The 25,220-nt window shown below is 33.7% G+C and overlaps 1 protein-coding gene across 2 annotated transcripts in view; it reads left to right on the top strand.

The window, feature by feature from the left end:
* The window catches only part of SLO2 (slowpoke 2), a 91,639-nt gene that overhangs the window by 62,856 nt on the left and 3,563 nt on the right, over window positions 1-25,220 (top strand). The window contains exons 5-23 of one of the 2 annotated variants that reach the window (XM_035864903.2): window positions 861-1,059; window positions 6,019-6,093; window positions 7,890-7,973; window positions 8,051-8,145; window positions 12,562-12,745; window positions 13,825-13,989; window positions 14,184-14,404; window positions 14,810-15,007; window positions 15,242-15,468; window positions 15,668-16,276; window positions 18,106-18,267; window positions 18,494-18,647; window positions 20,698-20,803; window positions 20,965-21,092; window positions 21,301-21,552; window positions 21,694-21,805; window positions 23,270-23,455; window positions 23,548-23,679; window positions 24,585-24,698. In XM_035864903.2, coding sequence (XP_035720796.1) covers window positions 861-1,059; window positions 6,019-6,093; window positions 7,890-7,973; window positions 8,051-8,145; window positions 12,562-12,745; window positions 13,825-13,989; window positions 14,184-14,404; window positions 14,810-15,007; window positions 15,242-15,468; window positions 15,668-16,276; window positions 18,106-18,267; window positions 18,494-18,647; window positions 20,698-20,803; window positions 20,965-21,092; window positions 21,301-21,552; window positions 21,694-21,805; window positions 23,270-23,455; window positions 23,548-23,679; window positions 24,585-24,698 — 3,403 coding nt within the window. Of the gene's footprint in view, window positions 1-860; window positions 1,060-6,018; window positions 6,094-7,889; window positions 7,974-8,050; window positions 8,146-12,561; window positions 12,746-13,824; window positions 13,990-14,183; window positions 14,405-14,809; window positions 15,008-15,241; window positions 15,469-15,667; window positions 16,277-18,105; window positions 18,268-18,493; window positions 18,648-20,697; window positions 20,804-20,964; window positions 21,093-21,300; window positions 21,553-21,693; window positions 21,866-23,269; window positions 23,456-23,547; window positions 23,680-24,584; window positions 24,699-25,220 lie in introns of both variants that reach the window. The other variant, XM_085658001.1, reaches the window with a different exon arrangement.

Raw genomic sequence — 25,220 nt, 5'->3', positions numbered from 1 at the left:
ACAGACTTTGTTCAGGATTAATGAAAAAGAATGAAATCTATCTATCTATCTATTCTTGCTTCATCTATTCATCCTTGACCTATTCGTACTTGAACTATTCTTGCCTGACCTATTCTTGCTCGACCTTACATACTTTGCCTATTCTTGCTTGACTTACTCATACTTTACCAATTCATGATTAATCTATTCTTGCTTGACCTATTCTTGTTATGTCCATTCATGTTTTTCATATTCTCGTTATAATTATTCACGTTATACCTTTTCTTATTCCTATTATTTTTGTTATTCTTATTATTTTTGTGATTCCTATTATTTTTACTCCTTATATATATTTTGATATCTCTATTATTCTTATTATTCTATTATTGTTACTCTTGAAATGAAACCATTGGTATTAACCAAAAGAGATCTCGATTCTTTCTTTCGGGATTTCATTAAGGACCTTAATCGGCCAATGACAATTCGACTCTGAATCCTCGGGCAATTCTCATTTCTCGTTCCACCAAAATGGCATACCTAAAGAAAATTTTCCTTAGTCGAATCGGCTATTCCTGTTCACGACCTTAACGCAATATTCATGCACGATTACGATACTTTGTTGCACTACTATCGTGGCGTAGAATAAGCTCGAGATAAGGTTTTGCAGCGGAAACGTTTTAGCATCCTATTGCTCGACCGTGTAAAAGCCGGCATATTCCCAAAGGATTTCTAGTGCCTTTCCTTTTACACCTTCCTATCGTCCCGTTCTCTCTCTCTCTCTCTCTCTCTCTCTCTCTATTTCTCTTTTTTCCTTTTTCTCTTTCTTTCTTTCTTCCCACTTTTCACTTTACGTATATACCTACGAGTTTTGTTTCTTTCAGTTACGGATGTACGCCCGGAAACAAAACGGAGTTTCTTGCATCCCAGAATCTCACCGAAGAAGAGTTTCAGGAGCATCCAACCATCAACTGGGATGCGATTCTATGGGTAAGAAGACCTTTGGAGCTTTGGATAGTACAGGTGATCCTGGCGATGGTATCGCTCACGGAAGCTTTACTACTTGCTTATCTTGGATACAAGGTACGTGTTTTTCCGCATTACTTTTCTTATGCACAACGATATTTATATATTTCTTCTTTTATCTTCGTCTCTTTGACTGCGCCGTTGCATGAAAGTCGCTCCTGTCGCTTTCGTGCTGATAACTTTTCGAAGAATTTACATTTTTTTTTTTTTTTTACTTGTCTCGAATAATTCCTCTTCTGAATTTTTTCAATCCTCCCCCTTCCCTCCTCCCTATATTCTATGTAATTATTCAACGCGCTTATATAAATTTCTATTCTCTAAAGTTTCAAATACGATTTAATATCTTTCTTTATTCAATTACTTACTTCAATTACTATACTTACTATAATTACTTAATAATAAAATGATAATTCATATTTTTTACGCTTTGAAGCTTTTCGCAGTGACTATTCTACAGTCGTTCTGCAGTTTCATCGGTTATCTTTTACATGGGTTTTAGATTTTTCCGGTTACAATGTTTTTTCCCATTTTTAAAATATTTCGGCGATGACTCTGTAAACATTCCTTATTGTAAAATTTGAAATTTAATACCTATTCATCGTTTTGATCGCCAATGTAATAACTTTACTGACTGTGATACTCCAATTAGTTATTTATCATTTTTCTTTGAGATTTATTGGCATTAATTTATCAATATCATTCATTCGAAGATAAAGAAAGAAATTTATTATTGAAAAATTGATCGTAAAAAAATTGAAAATTTCTCTCCACCGGTCATGTCTTTGAAACACATTCCGAAGCACAAGGTCTATAATTAATCGGTGATCGTATCGATATAGATTTTCTTTTAAATTCATATCAGTTCAATGATTTGATTCGACGAAAACAGGAATCTCATTATATCGTAATTATTCGAATTCGAAGGATTAATCTGAATGCAACGAAGTGATTTCTGACTATTTGATCACGAGGTTAGTTTGTCGAGTTAATTGGAGCGGTTAGCTGGAAAATCGAATGAAGGTATGTAGAAGCACGGTTCTCATTTCTCCGATGCTACTTATGATTCCGCTTGCGATTCCTGAGGCTTTACGTGGAACGATTTTATGCAGAAATTGTATATACGAAAGGAGAGGCGAGAGGAAAGTTTAAAATGCTGCAGCACGTCGAAACGTTCGTGTCATAAATATGTTCCCTCTCTTTCTGTTAATCAGACTCGACGACGTGTCGGACGTCCATTTAAGAAAGATTCTAATCCATAGTCTAACCTTTTAAGAGATTCAGAACGTATAGATAACTGGAATATACATACGCATGTATATATATATTTCTGGGCCATCGCGTGTCTCGGTAAACGCATTTCCACCTGTCGCTTACGATTCCCCTAAGTTTCTCGTTGCACCTTCGTTGCTGAGAGAATTCGAGGAGCTTACGTCTTGTAAGTGGAAACTTGCACCTCGTTAATCGAGTTAGGCGTAACCAAGCGTAATGCGATTAACGTCTTGGAAATATTCCTCGATACTCACCCGAACGGATTATATCCGGTCGAGTCGCTTCAGAAATCTCGTTCTTCGAAAATCGCTATGTATAATAAATGGATAATGTCACATTTGAATAAATAAGGGACATGTTCGGAAAAGAAGATTCGCGTTACTTGTCCTTTTTGTTTTTCTTTGTTTTTTCTCCTAGTATATATTATACAAATAGTATAAACATTATACACATGTAGAATTATTAAATAAGAATTTCTAGAATCTGCATTTTCCAATCTTTCTTTAATTAAAGATACAAGATTACGATTTAAAATTACAGATATAAATTAATGTCAAAATGCTACTGAATATTTTTATATATAACTAATGATGTACATATAGAATATTTGTAATATTTTTACTTTAATAAAAGAAACTTTATGATAAATACGCCATCATAAATTTCGTTAAAGAATAAAGTTTTACAGATTATTTTCGTACACCCTGTATAAGAAATAGTTACGTAGTTTTATATTTTTTCATATTTCTCAATATAAACGACATGTCATAAAGACTGTATCTGAAGAACATACTGATAAACAACATAATAATATAATTTAACAAAATCTCCTTATTTAATTTTTCACACGTGCAAAGTTATTAAACGAATACCTATTATAATACTCTTTTTAATTTTTCTTTTTAACTTTCAAACGCCGATTTAAATTACTTATTTTTTAACACACATAACTAATGTTGCATTTTAAATGAGATTCATCGATTCTCACAAAGTTTAAGATCTTAAGCGTCCTGTCTAGCGGACTAACTATTCAGCATGATAAACTTTCCTTCTCTAGAGACCGATCTATCTCTTTTTTTCTTTTTTCTTTTATTACAAAACTTTCAATAGGCGATTTGAAAGAAAATTAGAAGTTTAAGCTAATGCAGTTGGAATAGTTTTGTATATAACTTCTAATCGTCCACTCCTAGAAGCTGCAAGACGTAAACGTTGACCTTTTCACATATATATATCTACGAGATGTGTATTTTAATTTTCTTATATTTAAATTACCAAACTGCGAAGACTCGACGAAGATGTTTACAAATTTCATTTAAAAAGAAAACGAAATTATCCATCTCGAGTTTTTCTCTCATGGATCAAGGTATATTCATAGTAGACGAGAATTTGTCAAAAGAAATTTCAAGTATGCCTTGCTGAAAGTATTAAATAGTATACGTAAGAAAAGAGAAAAAAAATCAGAATAAGTTTGCTTTTATGGTACTAGTAGTTTTCAATATCTGGCACAAGAGATTTGCTTTTTGAGAATCCGTCATAGTCTCTCGTATGGACGGAAGAGAGAAGCTTGAGCGGACTAAAACGCGAACTGGCTATACAGGAAAGAGAATCGACCCATCGGAAAGAGCTTGCAAGCCTGAAAGCTCTACGATGGATAACTGAAAATCTACAGTGAGGTCCTGCATATAAATGAAAATTTACCAATGTTCAAGTACAACGTGTCGCTGAAACAAGCCTTCCTGTAATAATATTTAAATTTAAGGATTCTATTTAAATTCCTCGATCCTTTTCTTCCTTCCATATATAGAACCTATAGCAATGGAAATACACAAATGCTTCCTACTTATCCGTGTATTATAAAAAAAAAAAAAAAAGAAAGAGAAGGAATAGCGAAGCTACGCTTCTTTTTTTTTTATTTTGTTTCTTTTTTTTTTATTTTTTTTTTATTTTTTTTTTTCAAATAAAAAAAGTCGAACACATACGAATGATAATGCTTTTTCCTTAATACTATTTTTGTACTGTCCAGGATGAAAAACATATATGAACAATTTTTTAAATCTTTAGGGAAAATCCATCAGAGAAAAGTAATTCTTTTCTAAGTAATATAAATGAAAGAGCTGTCCGTCGACAACATGTTGACATCAGTAAAACGCAATTTACTTCGTTGATAGGTCCATATTAAGTTCTACGTGAATTTTTCGTACGTGAGACTTAAGTAATTAAAATCGATGGTTGCGCTCGTTTCCTTCCGTTCGGTTATTCGACATTTAATAAAACAATAAAAGCGGAACAATCGATCAGCGATGTGACGATCCGGCATCGAGCGAACCTTTGAAAAATTCTAACCAAAATCTGACTTTGACGGATGAACGGTGTATCCAGTATAGTATAGTGCAGTGAAGGTTATCGTATAATTACAAAATAAAGTTTGAAAAAGTCTTTCCTGAAATTTCCTCAATCTAGGCCTGCTTTACATTTTCACATTTAAGTGCGTATATATATTTATATATATATATATATATATATATGTATATGAATGTGTAAGGTGTATGTGTGTGTGTGTGTGTATGTATGTGTGTGTATGTATATATATATATATATATGAATAAGTCACACGCTTAAGTAAACGCATAAGTACATTCACTTGATCTCCATCTCCAAAGTACCTATATTCCGTTTCATAATCTTTGATCTTTGAAACAGTAATTTTAGCGGACTTTCATTATAATGCAAAAAGTTGGAATATTTATTATAAAAAGTTTTTCTGGTTAAAGTGTACGATGTTATTTGGATTCCGTATTTGCAGTTGAAGATTAAAATCAAAGTGAAGACGTTGCATATGTAAATGTTATAAGCACAGACATACATGAATGATATTCCTTATATGATAAGCTAAGATAAAAATCCAGAAATTTGCAAACGTTTAAGCGATTTTCCGTTCTGCTAACTTAACAATCAAATTATCGTGACTCAGGCAATTTTCTTTACTCGAGATAAGCTCTTCTGGAATATTCGATTAATTGAATGTCGTCTAAATCGATAAACGTAATCTACACATTCGTTCTGGCTTTTTTAATCTCGGTTATGGCAAAACAGAAAATATTCTTTTCAGAATTTGAAACTATTAAACATTTATTTTCCGTGAACTAACAGTACGAAAGAGATTTCCATTTGTACCATTGAAATTACGATAAACTTAATACGTTTTTCTAATAGATAATAAATGCAAAATAAATTAATCTATATAACCCAGATAAGATAATTCTTTATCTGATGATACGTGTAGTTTATTAGTTTAGAAATTAGCGATTATAATGTATTAAATTAATTATTTCAAGAATGACATGCTTACGACTAAATTATTAAATTTAGTAGATAATTTAAGCGATTTCATAATATTAATTAGTTAGATCTAAATGTTCATTTGAAAAGAAATCTAATTATATATAGATACGATTGCTCGATTTGCTATAAGATTCTAAGAAATTAAAAATTTCATGAGATGCTCGATCGAAGAATAAATAATAATATATTTTCGATCGTTCGAGATAGCTATCATCCAAGAATACGATATATCAATAACTGAAAATAGATAGCAAAGAAACTTATTCTAAAATGTTCCGCGATGAGAAAATAGAAAGTGCAGGACGACTTCACAAAGTGCTATGCTCTATTTGGAACATTCTTAACCGCATTCCTATTAATAATATTGTCACTGAGTATGTTGAGCTGTCTTCCTAATGTCCACAGGGTAACGTCTGGCAGCAGCTTCTATCGTTCCACTTCATATTGGAGTTAGTCAACACTATACCTTTCACGATTACGGTAAGTCATCTTAGCTCGCTTTTAATCTATAATAGTTGTAGTCTCTTCTATTTCGCACGATCGCTTCCTCGATCGATTTGTAAGATATATTTTGTGTAAATATTGGACTTAGAATTATGCATTGCAGACATCTCTTCATCCGAGTTAGACAAAATCACGATATTGCATCGATCTTCTCGCTTCCAAAGGGATTAACCTTTATCTCTTCGCGAATAGGATATATAATGACATTACGTGCGATATCTCTATTGTGCTTCTGAATTTAATTAGTTTAACCTCATTAGTTCAACCTCATGCGTTACGTGGCAGTATTTTCCAACAGTATGAAAGCTGTTCCATATAATTCATTATATTTTAGAATTGCTTATATATAAATAAATAATTAAGCAATATATATTTAATTTATTATTTTTACGTGTAAACTATATTATATATAATTATATAACATATGTACACACACACATATATATATATATACATATGTGTGTGTGTGTGTGTACAGGATATGTCAATGATAATAGTAAGAGTAATAATAGATAAGTAGTAATAGTAAGAGCATGATTGTTTCTTAACTTCAGCATAATACAGACTAAGTCCACAGTAAGTGCTTATTTATATAATTTTATAATTTTTAAATTTTAATAATCTGAAATTCTTTTTGAAAAATAAAATGAATTTAGTAGGTAAAAATTTGTTAATAAATTTTTTTTGTTAATTTGTTAAAAAATTTATTATAAAAAATTATTTATAACAAATTGTTAATTAATTGTTAATAATATGATTATGACGAAACAGAGAAATAGAGAAAATTTTTCTCTTTAAGGTGCTATTTGATTCAAGTATCTAAAACTTTTTAGTTCCGAAGATATTCCCATGTAAATGAAAGGCGTGGCTATTAATAATGTAGACAAAAGTATTTTTTTTTAAATAAAAAAATAATTTATTTATTGATAATTTATTAATTTATGTAATTTTATAAATCAGTTCAAATTTGAATTTTTTCTTGACAAAATAAGATGAATGAGATAAATTAAGAATTTGTTTATAAAAGTTAATTATAACAAATTGTTAATTAATTATTAACAATATGCTTAAAAAATAAGAAAAAAATTTGCTCTTTAAAGTGATCTTTGATTCAAGTTTTTGCGATTTTTAGTTTTGAAGATATTCCCATATAAATATAAGATCCATTAACCTATATAATTTCATTCAAATCGGCTCGCTGACACACTGACCTATATAATTTCCAAGAATTTACGCGGTCGTACTACTACTACTACTATTACTACGAACAGCTGTTCTATACGATTTATGAATGGAAATCTTTTGAAGTCGATATCTTCGGAACGGAAAGTCATAGAAACTTGAAATAAATATCATTTTCAAGAGAAATTTATTCTTTATTTATTTAAATATAACAACAATATCGGTATAATAAAATCGATTTTGTTAATAACTTTTAAAATTGAATTTTTTCTTTTCTTTCGTAATAAGGACGTATCTATAATGAAATCATTAAAATTTTTATTATAATTATGTAAATTTTATTTCGTTTATTTTAAGTAAGAAATAGAAAGATCTATTAATAGTTGTCAATATACAAATTTGAATGATCGAAAATTCAAATGACCTTTCTTTTGTAATAAAGAGACTTCGCTTACTTTGTGCTTATTTTCATTAAATAACGTGAGATTATATTACGAGAGAATAAACACGTGTGTCATTTTTATAATCGTTTTATAGAATAAACTAAGTTAAGCTCAAAGAATTTTCATTTATTTAAAACATGGTTTCAGTTGCTATATCCGCCTATGCGAAATCTTTTCATCCCGGTATTCTTAAACTGTTGGTTGGCCAAACATTCATTGGAGAATATGTTTGTGAGTATCTTCATATCTGTGAGAACTTTTTTTCTACTAATTAAATGGTTTATGAATAATAGTCTTTGTACTTTCAGAATGATTTGCACAGAGCTATGCAAAAATCTCAGTCGGCTTTGAGTCAACAGTTGATGATCCTTAGTGCAACGTTACTGTGCCTTGTCTTTACTAGGTGAGTCTTTCAATTTATTTCTTTATAATTCTCTATCGTTTGTCTATATAATAATTCTGTTTTAATGAATAACCAATTAATATTCCTAGCATTACGAAGTACGAACATAAACGATTAATATTATTTTGACGAGAATTCTATAGTAAATTGTATGCAATCTTGAATAATTATTGAAGAAACTTTGTGATGGAGAGAATCAATAAACCAAGATGTTCGAAACTTCGTAGTGTAGTTAATGTTCTAAGGTTTTGTTAATACAGTGACGTAGTAGATTTTCAATGTATTAATATAGCAAGATTCGCTGCAAGAAAACTTTGATTTGTAAAGAGCACTTCAAAATTCAAAAATTCTTTTGGAATGAATAAACATAAAATATACAATCGATTTAGCAAATATATTGTGGATAATTTCTTAACATAAAATGGTCTGCAAAATAAAATGGTACTCTACCTTTCTTTTTATCGTTCATCGAATACCATTTATAGTTTGTAAGCTTATATACCTGAACAAATAATTTCTATTTTATCAGAAATCATGTCAATGTCCTTCGTATATTCTGGAATCGATCGTTGAGAGAACTAACAAAGTATCGACCGATCTTTTGCTTAACCACTCGAAAATCTGATTAAAATTGTCTAAAGGTATCTTCAAATAAAATGAAAATTATTCCAAAAAAGCGGAAAAACATAAATTTATCGTAGATCCGGCTAAAGTATTAATCATGACTCATAAGTTAAATTTATCAAAATTTTCTCAATTGTTTTTTTCCTTCTTTTTTCCTTTTATTTTCCTTCCAGAAGAAAAACGAGAAAATTCGCTCGAAATCTTTCTATTCATACATCAATGATAATAGAACAAGGGCGTTAACCTTCTACGATAAACGATTCATTAATATTTGCTAATCGAAAAATTCATTTCTTTGACCGCGAAACCCTTAATTACCAAGGGTGACTTTTTAACTTCATATGGTAACACTTTGGGCGTGTTTGAAACGCCAACTCGTTAATTTGTTTGTGGACATTATTCAGCACTTTCTACGTGGCATGCTAATTTTCTTCGTCGACTCTCGTGTCAACGATGCCGCACCCCTTTTCTGAATGTAGACAATCTATACATCGAGCACCGACGATTTTTTTATCCGTTAACATAAACTTATCCATAAACCTGAAGGAATTCTAAGAAAGCGAGGTAAAAAAAAAAAAAATGATAAACAAAAAAATAAGAAAATAATTTGACGTTGTATAATTACAACTCATACGTTCAATCTTGGATTGTGCAAATTTTTTGACTACTTCGTCTCATAACTTCGTTAACTCTAATTGGCGAACGTTCTTAGAATTATAATTGAGTTTCTACGAGAAAAAGTGGCAACCTGGCTCCAGACGTTAACATGATTAGAGTGAATTTATAGTATTGGATGTTTCGATCAAATTCACTGGCTCGACGTTACCGCTCGTTATTTAAGTTTACGCAACGCGTTATGTTTGTTTCATACACGACTTATTGCTTTATTCGAATAATGAGAAAAGTTTTCTAGCGAGCGTGCCGGAAGTTCGTGCATACGAATTCATCGCGAGCGTGGATCTCCTCGGATCTCCTCTCTCCTTTAATATCTTACTAAAATAATCATACATTTGTATTTGTAGCTTGTTCTCGCTTTTAAGTGATTAGTTCAGTTTCTCTCTCTCTCTCTCTCTCTCTCTCTCTCTCTCTCTCTCTCTCTCTGTCTCTCTCTCTCTCTCTTACTCCCTCACAAAGAAAATAGTCACAAAGAAATAGACGGTGAATTTTTTGTGAGACATTTAAATTTTCTTTCCTTTACAAATAAGTACTTCGTAACTTTAATGAAAAACCAGACTGAGACTTGACAACAATTGTGAATTATATTTTGAAGAACAAAGAGAAAGAGAAAGAGAGAGAGAGAGAGGGGGGGAGGAAGGGAGGAAGAAGAGAAAGAAACGAGTAAAATATCGAATTTCAGAATAAATAGAAAATGTAGAGGGAAAATTCGATAGCATTAGTTTCATCTTAATATTCGTCTCGTTAAAAAAGTAGTAGAAAAAAAAAGTATTACAAATTAAGAGTGGTTAGACACGTGACGACATCCTGTAATCGATCACATCTTTCAATATCAGTAAGTACATTTGAGAGTTACATCATGCAAGTGCAATCTTACGTTTGCAAGTCTTCGTTATGAAAAAGACAGAAGAAAAGGACGAGAGAGAGAGAGAGAGAGAGAGAGAGAGAAAGAGAGAGAGAGAGAGAAAGAAGCAGTGGGAGAGTGATAGGAGGGGACTGAAACAGAGTGGGGATGAGAAAAGTAAGAAATAAAGTCGGTTGATCGACTCGGATCGTAATGTGGGACATACATTAATAAATAATCGTGGCGGCTTCTGCAGATGGATTGGTGTCACCATCGATCGCGTCGGATTTATTATGTATGGTGTAATTCTGATGCGACGTACAAAGTCGTATCGTTTTGCCCTTGTAATCGGTGCGTTACTAACATCGATCTCCTAAGATCGTACTTCTTCCTTACGACCTTAAAGAGATAGAGAAAGAGAGAGAGAGAGAGAGAGAGAGAGAGAGATAGAGAGAGAGAAAGTACGACGTACTCTTTGTCCATCAAAAGTCACGAAGAAAACATGTAGACGTCTTATTCGAAATGATTTCTTACGAAATCGTTCTACGAACCTAATGCAATTTGTTATAACTACACTCAACCTTTCCTTTCTCATTCGAAAGAACTTCTCTTAGAGGGTTTTTTTTTTTTCTTTTCCTACTGACGAATTCTAAAGCAATTCTTCAAATGGCAACGTCAGTAACGACGACAACCTACCTCGGACTAACTTTCTCTATGTATTAAAAGACCTCGCTTCTATTTTCTTACTTTCTTTTTTATATTACTAAGAAATAGTATTTTATAAGCAATCCTTAAATTATTGCTTGCTTATCCTCCCATTGTTTTCTTTTCAATTGTTTGACGTTCGTAAACGTCAAACGTTTGCTCGAACGTTTTGAATGTTTGAGAACTTTTGATTATAAAGCCGATAGAAACATCTCGTTGTCTTACTCAAATGCACCAAGAAACAAATTAATTACATCGACAAAGGGTAGATATTCTCTCAAAGGATAATTTCATTAAGCTGTATTTGATTTTCACAACTCTCAGCTCACATAAAGCAAATAAATCACGATCTTGGGTAACAATTAATAATTACCAATTTCGTTTACGAAAAAAAAATTCCCTCGGAATCTTTTGAACATCATTATTACAATTTCTACACGTTTCGATATTAAAACCGACACTTTGATTCGATCATGTCTATGGCGCTTAATACGTTAAAATCACATGCGATAACTTTTTTAACACGCTATTATGACGTGTTCGGTCGACTTTTAAATCATTTTTCTGGGATCACAGTAGCACGATGCAGCGGAATGTTTTATAACAATTAAATATAATAGTTTGAACACTCTTACGATTTTATAATTACGCTCGATAACCAATTATTATTCTCCATTTTATTAATCGATATTTTATTTCCACACAACTTATTGTGATTTAATATCTTCGATTTGAGTTAACACTATCAACGAGATCATATACAACGGATAATATCAAAATAAATTGAACAAATCCGATAAGATTTTTTATTCATTTCATTTAATCAATTTAAATAATAGAATCGAAGAATATCCTATTAAAGTTTTACAAATAAAAATTTCAAAATATAGGATATACAAAAAAAATTTTACAGCTTAAATGTTATCTAATAGAATGAATTCAGAACAAATTCTCTTGGTATCCTTTGGCTCGCTATGTAAATCCTTTATTTAATGTTACGTTTCATTAATGCGAGTCTCGTTATAACATGCCGCAATAGTCGTCTGGTTTGCTGAACGAGTGAATAGCTTCTGTTAGGAAAGGAGAGGGATATAAAGGGAGTGAAAAAAGGAGAGAAAAAGGAAAAAAAAAAAATAGAGAAATATCCATGCTGATATAGATATAAAAAGGAGGCCGTATGCATAATGGATATCAGTCGTTTATAAATGCCAGTCTTTACTACGGCCAGTAAGTACTCTTGGTCTAGAACCTTTTTCTGCAGCCCTTCATGGTCCATCCTTTTCTACAGAATTTATCAAATATTTGTAGTCGTCATTATAGTATCTCTTCGACATTTTTTCTACGGAACAAAGGAAACCAATCGATTATTCTTGATATCAGATGGTAAAATAAAAATTTACCATAGTAATGGACCATTCGTTAATATTATAAAGTAATATTGGCTATAAATGTATAAGAACTGATACAATAAGCAGTAACGACAACAATAGCAAGCTATCTTTTTACTCGATAATTAATTTAAATGGAAGAGATACTAGTTTTTCTTTATCATTTCTTTTCGGTTTCAGCGTATGCGGGATCCAACATTTTCAAAGGGCAGGGCACAGGCACTTAAATCTGTTTCAGAGCACGTATTTCGTCGTCGTAACATTTTCTACGGTAGGTTACGGAGACTTCGTGCCCGATATTTGGCCCTCACAGCTTTATATGGTTATCATGATTTGCGTCGCTCTCATAGTATTACCAACACAGGTACGTACAACTCATTCTTCCTTTCAATTATTAATCGTACGATAATCGATACGGGAATAAAACCTATTTCGAGCATTTAGGATAATTATATTTTTGTATATATATATATATATATATATATATATATATATATATATATATATATACATATCTGTACATATAAGTCATGAAGAATATTATTTAAAATTATATGATCTAATTTTTAAAAGGATATCTTTCCGATGGGGCACGTAAGACTTATCGCATGTGTTTTGTGCATTGTAATTAAAAATGCATATAAGGACAATCGCGTATCTATATATCTGAGAATAGATTCAGCATTTTTATATTTGATTAGAAAATGTCAAATATATCGACGATGACGAATCAATTTCGCAGATAAAAACGAGAGAGAAAAATTTAACCTCGACATCCGTCGATGATCAAAATACGCGTGCTAACTCAATTAGAGATGGTATGATCCAGTGTAAAGTATCGGCCACGTAACGTCGACTCTCGAATTTTCGAGAGTAGTATACGAGCTGTCCGATTAAATAGAGAGCGACATTGAACTGTTTAAAAATGGCGGCTCGGGTTAGAGTGGTACTATTTCACAATCGTCTACGAAGGTTGACGGATGGCAAAGCGCTCGAACCGAGGAACTGTCGATTGTCGATAACGACGACAATGATAGCTATGATATTGTCCTATTCAACTGTCAAATTGCTTGTCACCTACATACACGAGAGAAATTACGATTCTCATCCACGCTGGTCATACTTGCGTGCGAATGCATTTCTACTCTCGTGATTTCATTCGGTCGAATTCTCGCTCGTGACTTGTCTCCGATCGATAGTATCTCCCAATAATCAAATATTTATTTAAAATCACTCAAAAAGCGCGAACTTTCTTTTCGCTTGGGCGTTACAAATATAAAGAACTCATAAGAGAAAAAGAAGAAAAAGAAACAAAAGGAAAAGAAAAATAATACGATTTCCATAAGATTTTCTATTCGTATTGACATTTCTAGGGATTGTTTTGCAAAACACGTAGAAAACCGAGTTTTATATATGGCATGTTTCTTTTATCTATCTTCACAGTTCGAACAGCTGGCTTTTACCTGGATGGAACGACAAAAGTTGGGTGGCTCTTATTCGTCTCACAGGGCGCAAAGCGAAAAACATGTAGTCGTTTGCAGTACAACGCTACATGCTGACACCATCATGGATTTCTTAAATGAATTCTACGCTCATCCCTTATTGCAGGTCTGGCATGCTATGTATACTCAAATTATGTTCGTTGAAGTTCTAAAACTTTGTCCTCGAGACACGAACTCATTTTAGTTTATCCATCGATCCAACGATCGATCGATCTTAAAAATCACTTAACATGTAAAACTCGAATTCTCAAGCAGACGATCGACCGATCCTCTGCTAAAATCGATTCTAAACATATTTAGAATTATTACGTCGTTCTCCTATCTCCGATGGAACTCGACACGACGATGAGAATGATCCTGCAGGTGCCAATCTGGGCGCAAAGAGTGATTTATATTCAGGGATCCTGTCTGAAAGACGGTGACCTAGCAAGAGCTAGGATGAACGAGGCGGAAGCTTGTTTCGTCCTTGCTGCGCGAAATTACGCTGATAAAACGGCTGCCGACGAGCACACGATACTAAGGTCGGTCTTTACCGCAGTGCCATATCGATTGATATTCGTAGCTTCGTCATTTTCGTTCGTGATAGCTGTAGTTAAACGGATAGATGTTTGCGATCGAATTATCCGCAGCTATACGATCAATAAGCGTTCACATTTAAATTTATTCGTAGAATTTTTGTAATTTCGTATTTACGTTTACTCCAAAATTATTATTGAAATTTCTGTCAATATCTAAAATTTTAATTGACATCGCGCGGATTAAAATGTTGAAATCGAAAAGATATCGACATTCATAAATAGATCGAATTAAGTCATTTCTTCCGTAAACCTTATTGATACATTTTTAACAACGAGCTGATGAATATTTTTACATAAATTAAAATTAATTCAATTAAAATTAAATTTACTTTACTTTGACGTGGACAGGTCGTGGGCGGTAAAGGATTTCGCCCCGAACGTTCCACAGTACGTTCAGATCTTCCGTCCGGAGAACAAGCTCCACGTGAAATTTGCGGAACACGTTGTTTGCGAGGACGAGTTCAAGTATGCTCTTTTAGCGAATAATTGTACGTGTCCCGGGGCATCGACCTTGGTCACGCTCTTATTACATACCTCGAGAGGACAGTAAGTTGTTCTTTTTTTTCTCTTTCTCTCTTTCTCTCTCTCTCTCTCTCTCTCTCTCTCTCTCTCTCTTTCTTTCTCTTTTATTTATACAAAGTAAAACATTTTTTATGAACTAATCCCTATTCCTTACGAATGAACATAATGAAAATGTGACGAATGTATGTGCAATGTACACGCTAGTAATTTTCATCAAGATTATCCTTTTACGACGAACTCCCACATCTCGTATTTTAGAGAGGGGCAACAGTCGCAAGAGGAATGGCACAGGCTATACGGCAAATGTTCCGGCAACGAGATTTACCATATAATCCTCGGAGATTCACGGTTCTTCGGGGAATACGAGGGCAAGTCCTTCACCTACGCATCCTTTCACAGCCACCGGAAATACGGCGTTGCGTTGGTGGCCGTCAGACCGGCCGAACTTCCCGAATTTTACGAAGACACCATTCTCCTCAATCCCGGTAGGACGCCTCCCTCGAGAACGATACCTTTTGAATACGATTTATATCTCTCTTTCTCTTTCTCTCTCCCTCTTTCTCTCTCTCTCTCTCTCTCTCTCTCTCTCTCTCTCTCTCTCTGTCTCCCTTTCTTTTATACCCTTTAAATTCGTTTTATTCGAGAAGGAAAAATAAAAAGTAAAACGTATATCTTGATCGACAGGTCCTAGGCACATAATGAAAAAGACAGATACTTGCTATTACATGAGCATTACAAAGGAAGAAAACTCAGCGTTCGTTGTGGCAAATCATCAGAGTGGTGGTGCCGAACCTGCTCAAGTAGTCGTAGAGACGAAAACTGATGCGACTTCTGGTAGTACAATGGGTAGTGGCTCAACAACGAATACTAACGCAACTACGAATACAACTACAACGACGGTGACTTCTTCGTGTATAGCAACTACGACAACTACCACTACAACAACCACGATGACCATTTCGATGAGCTGCAGTATGCCAGGAACCGGTGGTTCAGCAGGAGGTGGAGGTGGTGGAGGAGGAGGAGGAGGAAGTGCTGGGAATGGTACTGCAATGAGCCACGGTGCTGCCGAACAGCACCGGCCATTTTCCAACAGTTGTAACGTTGCTCTCAGCGAAACATCCTCAAGGCAGGATACCTGCACGGGGCCCCGAGGACAGCAGGCTCGTACCACGAACGGTACCACGCCCGCAAATGCTCCCAGGGCCCCGTTACCGCCACAGGTTATTTTGCAGGTCCTCCCTAGCACGCCCACACCACACCAACACCACCTACTCGCATCCGATATCCACCGTGAGTGTTGCATGCGCCTCTCTCTCTCTCTCTCTCTCTCTCTCTATATCTCTTTCTCTTTTTCTCTCTTTCTTTTTCTTTATTTTTACTTCTACCTCTTTAATTACGTATCTACTGTTATTTATTTATTTGTACTTTCACCTTTTACTATTCTTCGTTTTTACAATTTGTCCATGGAAAATTAGGTAAAATTCAATAAAATCTAATGGATTTGGAATACGTAAAGGGAGAATATATGTATATAATATTTATCATAAATAGATAAAATGTGTATATCTTTAATAAATATGTTTTTTCCTTTTAATAATAACTTTTGCCTATTTAAAGAGCATTAATAATATCAAATAAAGGAGAGACAATTTTAATGTTGTATCATTTTCAAAAATATCTAAAAATCGGAATTTCGTAAAGCTGGAACTATAATACTAGTACTTGATTATCGTGAAAGTTCGTTCGATAACCTCGTTTTCTCTCATCGTGCGGCAACGCAATTTTTCAATGATAGCCTTAGGGTATATATCGTGGAACTGGGCTTTCCAATATTAGAACATAAGTGCTCTATAATCTCATATCTCCCCGTCGAGCGTCTCCACTTCCTTTTATGTTTACTGCATGCTCTTCCGCTCACACGTTGCCCATATCTTCGAACGCTTTCTTCTTTCATAGAGAAAGAGGCTGATAATAGCGTGCAAATTAAAAAATAAAAAAAAAGAAAAATAAAAAAAAGGAAAAAGAAAGAAAAGAAGATGAAGCGAAAAACTTGGAAAATTCGTATTTCGTTGGAAGAAGGCAAAGTTTGTAGCTACGATTAGGCTACGTATAATTACACATAATTACGTCAGAATGCCCTGCTACTTTTATGCTTTGTAATTTTTGCTTGACGCATGACTTCGCCCGGGTAGCCAGTTTCGGTGCATGTTTCTGTAATACTTTTGCACGGAAAGAAACGATTAACACCGAGATCGAGAAAGTTATTCAACCGTCTTAGTGAAAGGAAAGTTGAACTCATTTTCATAGATACTTAGGCCAATTAACGAAGAACTTCAAAATCAAATAATCATTTTATTAGCGTAAAATACTGAATAACTTTTCTATCTGATATTTCCTTTCCATCATTTTATTTCCAACATTTTATGAGATAATTCAAAAAATTTTCTTTACAAATTATTTATTCTCATTAAAATATAATTATCATAGATAAGATAAAACATGTGTCCCTTATTTTTAATTTTTTTTTTTCAACTTGTATAACTTTAACGAAATCTTAATCAGTAACTTTCTCTTGATCGACTATGACGTAAGCTTTTCTTTCCGTGTCAAGTAGTCCCGTACCCATATTAATTATCTCCAGCACATCTCGCATTTTTAATACATCTTGCTTCTTACACATACAATACATTTTATTATACTTACAATAAAACGGAACATAAATGACACAATGTGCTTACGCGTGAAAAATGTGAAAATTAGTGAAATGAAATAGTTCGTCATATGTTAACGCGTAATAAGAAGAGAGAAAAGAATAGATTATTTTCTAATGACATTTATCGTTAGACATCAAAGATCTTCGTCTAATTCGTATTGATAAATATTTAATCGTATCATGAAGTTTGGAAACATCACGTAAATATAAATAAATTAAACGTATAGAATTTTTCTATTAAAATATTCGATCTTCGTCATTTATATTATCACGGCTCAACACATATATCTATATCACTTCTCTCTTTATTAAATATGTATTTTGATGATCACATAATCGCACATCACGAAGTGATTCGTAGAATGTATTGAGACGAGCTCACTATCGTTGATTTCTCATGTTATAGCTACTTATCTCGATCCCGGAGGGTTGGGAGATTCTAGACAACACTTAAAAGAAACTTGCTCTACTCCGCAAACACCGATTACGGGAAATCATCTTGATGTACCACGTTCTCTCGATCCTAATCCTAATCTACTCAGTCCAGAAATTCTCACTCAAAGGAGAGGTAATGAAAAAAAAATAAATGTCGATTAATTAACCTCTTCGTTCCGACATACTTATGAAATAATAAATTTTTCCTGTACAGAACAAATTATTACGATACTCGATACGATATCGTGTACGAAGCGAAAAGGTTAAAAAGATACATTTTTAATTGAATTGTATCTATCGTAAAGAGAATCTAAAATAGAACGTCGAAATAATTTAATTAATCGAATTCGAATCATTAGGAAGCAGAAGGCCGAGTATTCTACCTGTGCCTGATATGTTAACGGGCTCAACCTTACATCTACCAGGACAAGAATCCTTGGATCATGAAGGAGACGAATCTGAGGACGAGATGGATGATGATGTTCCGTGGAGATCGCCAAGTGAAAAGATAGCGTGAGTATATTCTTCTTCCTTTTCTTTTTATCTTTCTTTCTCTCTCTCTCTCTTTCTCTCTCTCTCTCTCTCTCTCTTTTTCTTTCTCTTTCTTTCTCTTTCTTTCTTTCTCTTTCTTTCTCTCTTTTTCTCTTTCTCTTTCTTTGTCTCTCTCTCTCTCTCTCTCTCTCTCTCTCTCTCTCTCTATCTCTCTATCACTCTCTCTTTATCTCTATCTTTTCCTGCATCTTTTATATTATTTATTGAACTACACCCGAGGGTCCCAGGAATCAAGGTATAAACGAGGAAACCGAATAAGAAAAAATATGATCGATCGTTCGACGTTGAATAATCTCGATTCGAATGTTTCGATTGGTAATATACTAGTAGACAGATAAAATTTGATTTTCTCGATGGATCATTAAAATATATGAAAATAATTCGATCTGGATTTGAAGCGTCGAACGTATTAAAAAATTCAGAGTATGTTCACGTTAGATCAACGCTAGAATATCAGCTCCATTTCTGTTTCATTTACTGATCTCTTTAATCTTAAATTCATATCGTTTCTAAGAGAATACGATCTTGCACTGTGCATTTGCATGGCACGGTCTTGTGCATTAAATATATACATATATGTATATGTATATATAAAATTAAATAATATATATTTTTATTATCGCACAAATGTGTGTGTAGACAAATATATGTATATATGTATACATATATATTTATTTTCTTATCGAAAAAAATCTTTCCTCCTTTTTTTTTTTTTCTCTATATATCTTTACGTTTTATCGCGCGTATCGAAGCGTGTAAGGAGCAGCTTAAGTGAAAAACTCTTAGGATACGAGGACTATACGATCGTACGGGAAACGAGCAGTATGGTTAACGATGACATTGCTCGCAAGACACGAACATCGTCTCTACTTGATATCACCGTTATATCGTGCTATCGTATCGTCCATCTCCGAAATGGAATATAGTCAGATAATTATGCAAGTATGAACCGTAAACTCGCACTCTGTTTATCCTGTTTCTGCACTGTTATCTTGCGTTACACCCCAGCCCTTATCGCGATTGTTAGTTTATTAGCATGAATCAATTCGCACCTTTTTTTCTCGCGATCTACGGGATTTCGTTCGATCGACGTGATAAATAGAAACCCGATCATTGTTTATTATCGTTGTTTATTACATTTGTTGAAAGATTATTATAAATTCGTAAAGAATTCGGATCGGGCTTGACGTTTGATGTAAAAAAAAAAAAAAAAAAAAAAAAAGAAAAAAAGAAAAAAAAAGAAAAAAATAGAAAAAAAGGAAAAAAAAAAAAAAGAATTATTAGAGATTCTCTAAGAATCCGTAATACATAATTATATAAGTTTTCGTTCGATGGTCGATGTGTCCTGTCTCAATGTATCTCGATGCCTGTTCCACTCACGGCACCGACCGTGCCGTCGTATCGCTGTTCGATGCTGTCCTGCCTGACACCCTATAAATCCTCGTGGATATTTTCGCTGTCTTCTTTCCTGCATCATCTTTGTGCACTGCGTCTTGCCGCACGACTTTCGTCCAACAGATTCAAAGGGTGAGTTTACCGTTTATTTCTTTTCATTTCTAAAATATAGATAGAGACATTAATTACCTACGTGTCATAGACGAGCCTATAGTAAACCTCCCTTATTATTGGCTTTCTAATATTTCGACGCACTTTCTAAGCCGTGATAATTACTTTAGTATGCACGTATCGATATCTTGAAATAGTTACATTAATCCATATCGTAATACTTTTTATTACAGCGATTTTCATTCACAAATAGAAAAGTGCGCTGAACGCAAGAAAGGTTTTATATTTACAAAATGAAATGCTGTGAGAAAATTGAGAGGCGATAATTTTGTCAAGTTAAACTCTCGATATTTATTCTCTCTTGCGCCGTTAACACCACGTCGTCGTACTTTTTCTTTACTCTCTCGTAAAGAGTAAGAAACGACTAAATTACGACGTTCTCGCTTTAAAAGTAAAGTCGAAGGAAAGAACAATAAAATTTAATCGGTCATCGATAATGTTACAGGATAGTCAAGGGTTTTCCACCGGTATCGCCTTTTATCGGAGTATCTCCTACTTTGTGTTACCTTTTGAAGGAAAAGAAACCCCTTTGCTGTCTACAATTAGCTCAGGTATTTTTCTTTCTTGATATATCATCCTCATTAAATCCATCATTTCTTCCTAATTCTATAATAATATTTATATGAGAAACAATATGAAAAATTATTGTATCATTATATATACTATTGGAATAAAAACGAAAGAGTAGACGCAAGTATAATCTTTTGGATAGGTTTGCGAGCACTGCACCTATAGAAACGCTAAGGAATATAACTGGCAGAACAAAACAATAATTCTCGCCGCCGACTATGCCAGTAATGGAATTTACAACTTTATAATTCCTCTACGAGCACACTTCAGGTACAATGAAACTTTTCTTTCTAAAGAAAACTCAGAAACCCGATTAATCCTTTTTAATATTTTTCATTTAATTAAAAATTATCGCGAATATTTTACAAATTGATTAGAAATATCAAATGATATATACATGTAACTATATATGTTCATCTTTCTCTTATTTCGAAAACAAAATCCTATTACAATGTTGATCTTACATGTATGTACACAGATCGAAAACATCTCTAAATCCTATCATTCTCCTTCTTGAGAAAAGACCAGAAATCGCTTTTTTGGACGCGGTATCATATTTTCCCCTCGTGTATTGGATGCTGGGATCCATCGATTGTTTGGATGATCTCCTTCGTGCTGGCATCACTTTAGCGGAAAATGTCGTCGTTGTGAACAAGGAACTGAGCAATTCCGCAGAGGAAGATACTTTGGCCGATTGCAATACCATCGTCGCGGTTCAAACGATGTTCAAGTCGGTATTCCTGTCATTCCTTTTATTGGATACCATTTGAAAAGAAATAAAATATATCTATATATATATATATATATAGATCAAACGTATGAACCGAATGAGATAAACCGAAAGAATAAGTTTTCTTCGTTTTGTTGACAGATTCTTTCCAAGCATAAAGAGCATAACAGAATTATCCCAATCGAGCAACATGCGTTTCATGCAGTTTCGGGCACATGACAAATATGCTCTTCATCTCAGCAAAATGGAAAAGGTACTCCTCAGTGCTACTTCCGGTGACAACTACCACAATGAGCCTCCGATGGGCTCTCCGGTAACACGATATCACTCACTCTCTGACCTCTGATTGATAATTGATTGATTGATTGTTGGATGGACCGATCAATTGACTGTGAAAGATCTATCCTATTTATCACCGATCATTACACAGCTCGTACTCATCGTTCTCGTATATTAAATAAAATTAATAAATATAAGCTTACATTAAGGGTAATACTTTAAAATCTTTCTTATTAATCTATTAGAAGAATTAAAATGCTATATCTTGTACGATTATAATTACTTATTAAAAGTTAATGGACAGTAATCGCGTAAGTTCCATTATCGTACAAAAAGTTTTTACGTTAAACATTGTAAAAAAATAAATTTTCTACCATGAAAAAAAAATGACATGAAAGATGCAAAAAAATGCAATTAGCTCACGCTTCAAGGGAAAAAATGGTTATGCGCAAAGTGTTCCTTTAAGCATGCATTTTCGTTCAAATTATTTCTCTGATCTATTTTTGCCATCCTTTAGCCCAATTGGAAACTTTTATTTCTAAGCAAAGTTATGAGAAAAATTACGAACAAATTTCCTTTGGATAGTTTAATTCGTTGCATTTAACGAAAACGATGAAAACGTGCTAAAGATCCTTTAAGATTGGCATCGCTAGAGCATCGCTGATAGATTGCTAGTAGATAATTATAGCAAGCTAAAGTGCTAAAGAGGTCTTAACGCACTAGTTGATATAGTCAAATTTCTAATGGAAAATCATTTGAAAATGTTTTATCGAAAATATTTGAATTACGTTAAAAACATGATTAGTGCCTCGAGATCATTAGAATGCTTCGTAGTCTCCTTGCAAATAGTGCATTCCTTTTGTATATTCATAAAATTTTTTTAGAGATAAAAAGCATGATACATTGCATCGATCTATGTGTCATATTTATTATATCTGAACATTATGAAAAATTTGTTAAAAATCGAACTCATATCTATTGAGAATATAAATTCTTTATAAACTTATTTGATCAACTGTACATTTCTCTCAACGTGTGTTTATACTCTCACATCTTATCGTTTACTATTCTCTATTAACGTAAGGTAACGTAATAAGCTTAACGGGAATTATTTATTCGCGATCGTAGAACGCACATATATTTTTTCATGAGATAATTATGAAGATCCTTTTCACACGATATCACATTCTCTCATAACGAAAGCCTGCAATTAATATATTTATTATTTTTTAAGAACATGTCGAAAATAAAAAATCGATTAAAGAAAAAAGTCGCAATCAAAGTAAGCATAATTATTACAAAGGAAGAACAATTGAACATGCACGTGTGGAGAACGAGATTAGTTTAGAATTTTATGGCTGTAGAATAGATCAAAATATACGATCAGATGATAGAACGTACAATATTTGTGAACAAAATTATTATATATTTTTAACAGAGAGAAAAGGAGAGAGGATCTCACATATCGTATATGTTCCGATTGCCATTTGCCGCTGGTAGTGTCTTCAGCGCCTCAATGCTTGATACTCTCTTATATCAAGCTTTTGTCAAGGATTATGTAATAACATTTGTAAGATTATTACTTGGGGTCGATCAGGCCCCTGGATCTGGATTTCTAACGTCGGTAAAAGAATCAGAATATTATAGTTTTATCGATATTTCCTATTAAATAACAACGTCAGAATGTTTGACTCATATGGAAACGTATTTCTATAGATGAGAATAACAAAGGACGACATGTGGATACGAACCTACGGCAGATTATATCAAAAGCTTTGTTCAACTACCTGTGAGATTCCAATTGGTATTTACAGAACGCAGGACACAACAGTATCGGATACCTCGCACGTGAGTAAAACCTTCTTTAATATAGACGTTCGAAAGAATGGTTAATTTTTTGTAACCATTCGAAGGATAAAATAAAACTCGTTAAATGGCAGCTGTGAGTAGCGCATGATCGTGCTCTCGCTCTCTCGTTTTCCTCATTTCTTCCCGATTATCCGTCTTATTTGTGCAACTTTCCGAAAAGAAAAATAAAAAGGAAAAAAAAAAAAAAAGAATAATACGATTGTGACCTCGCATCTTGACTAAACCGATGCTCGAAGCACGTCCTACGATATCTCCAGCATATTCTTTACTTTTTTTTTCTTTTTTTTTTTTTTTTTTTTTTTTTTTATCGACAAAATCCTGCATCGTGTTTTAGAAATTAGTACGATTATGTAGTACGCTTTCTTCTGTCGATATCTTTTTTTTTTCTGCATTTACATTAGCGGAACGGATAACGTCGAACGACGGCAGTCTCGATGTATTTACAAAGCTTTCAAGATAAAAAATGGTTAGACCGCTAATCGAGATAGGCGCACGATCAATAACGTAGTATCATTCGTAGCTTGAACGAAAGCTAAGCCTAGTACGAAACGTAGAAAATAATATCATTGAAGTTGATGAAAATGTATTCATATTAACGTACATACATCATGTGTGTGTGTGTGTGTGTATGTATATATATATATATATATATCCCACGGAAGTGGAAAAATGAATAGAAATTAGTCGGAAGCGATTAGACGTAACATAGAGCTAATCACTAACGTAAAAGCAAAAGAAGAAAAGTGATAGGCAAGGTGTGCCTTGTCAAAAAAGAAATGACAAAGAAAATGAAAAACGAACGATACAACCGAAGCTGAAGAGCGAAAGTTGGTGACGGCGAATCGTTTGTTCAGTAAGAGTAGTCTTGCTTGTCATTTTGGCAGGGCGACTCAGACGCAGAGAGCGACGCCGGCGTCGGCGTGACGTACAAGATGCGTCATTCGGCGGCAGCATCATGCCTTGCAAATTGCTCCACCCGTGACAAGGGTACTTCAGCCGTGAGTACAGTGTCGAGAAATTGCCTGTTCGCTGTTCTTTGTTCCTAACGTTTCCCTCCAATCTCGTGTTCTATTAAATTTACGATTTTCGTTTGATTTCTCTCTCTCTCTCTCTCTCTCTCTCTCTCTCTCTCTCTCTCTCTCTATTTCACACTTTTCCTTTTCCATTGTCACAGTTCTCTTCACCTTATTCCTGCATCTCTTTGTTTTTGATCTTCTTTTTCTTCTTCTTCTTTTTTTTATTTTTCGCCTTTTAATAATTTTTCCTTGTACAGCTCTTTGTCTCACTATCGCTCGATCTGCCTTGTTTCCCAGCGTATTCATGGGGCACAGAAATGGTGCATGCACAAAGTCGCTTCGACTGAACCGCTGAAAATTACTCAACTTTGCTCTTTCGTTGATACCATCGGAACGGTGATCGATGCCGCGACGAGCGATGAAGCAATGCTGCGTCGGTTACCGTCGCACGGATCGCTTTTAAGTTATCGTCGAATTTAAGAAAAAAAAAAAAAAAAAAAAAGA

Source organism: Vespa mandarinia, chromosome 6 (genome assembly GCF_050613455.1).
Source record: "Vespa mandarinia isolate Hongniang chromosome 6, ASM5061345v1, whole genome shotgun sequence".
In the NCBI taxonomy this organism is placed as follows: Eukaryota; Metazoa; Arthropoda; class Insecta; order Hymenoptera; family Vespidae; genus Vespa; species Vespa mandarinia.
The sequence above is the reverse complement of the archived record's forward strand: the minus strand, read 5'-3'. Positions and strand labels throughout refer to the sequence as shown.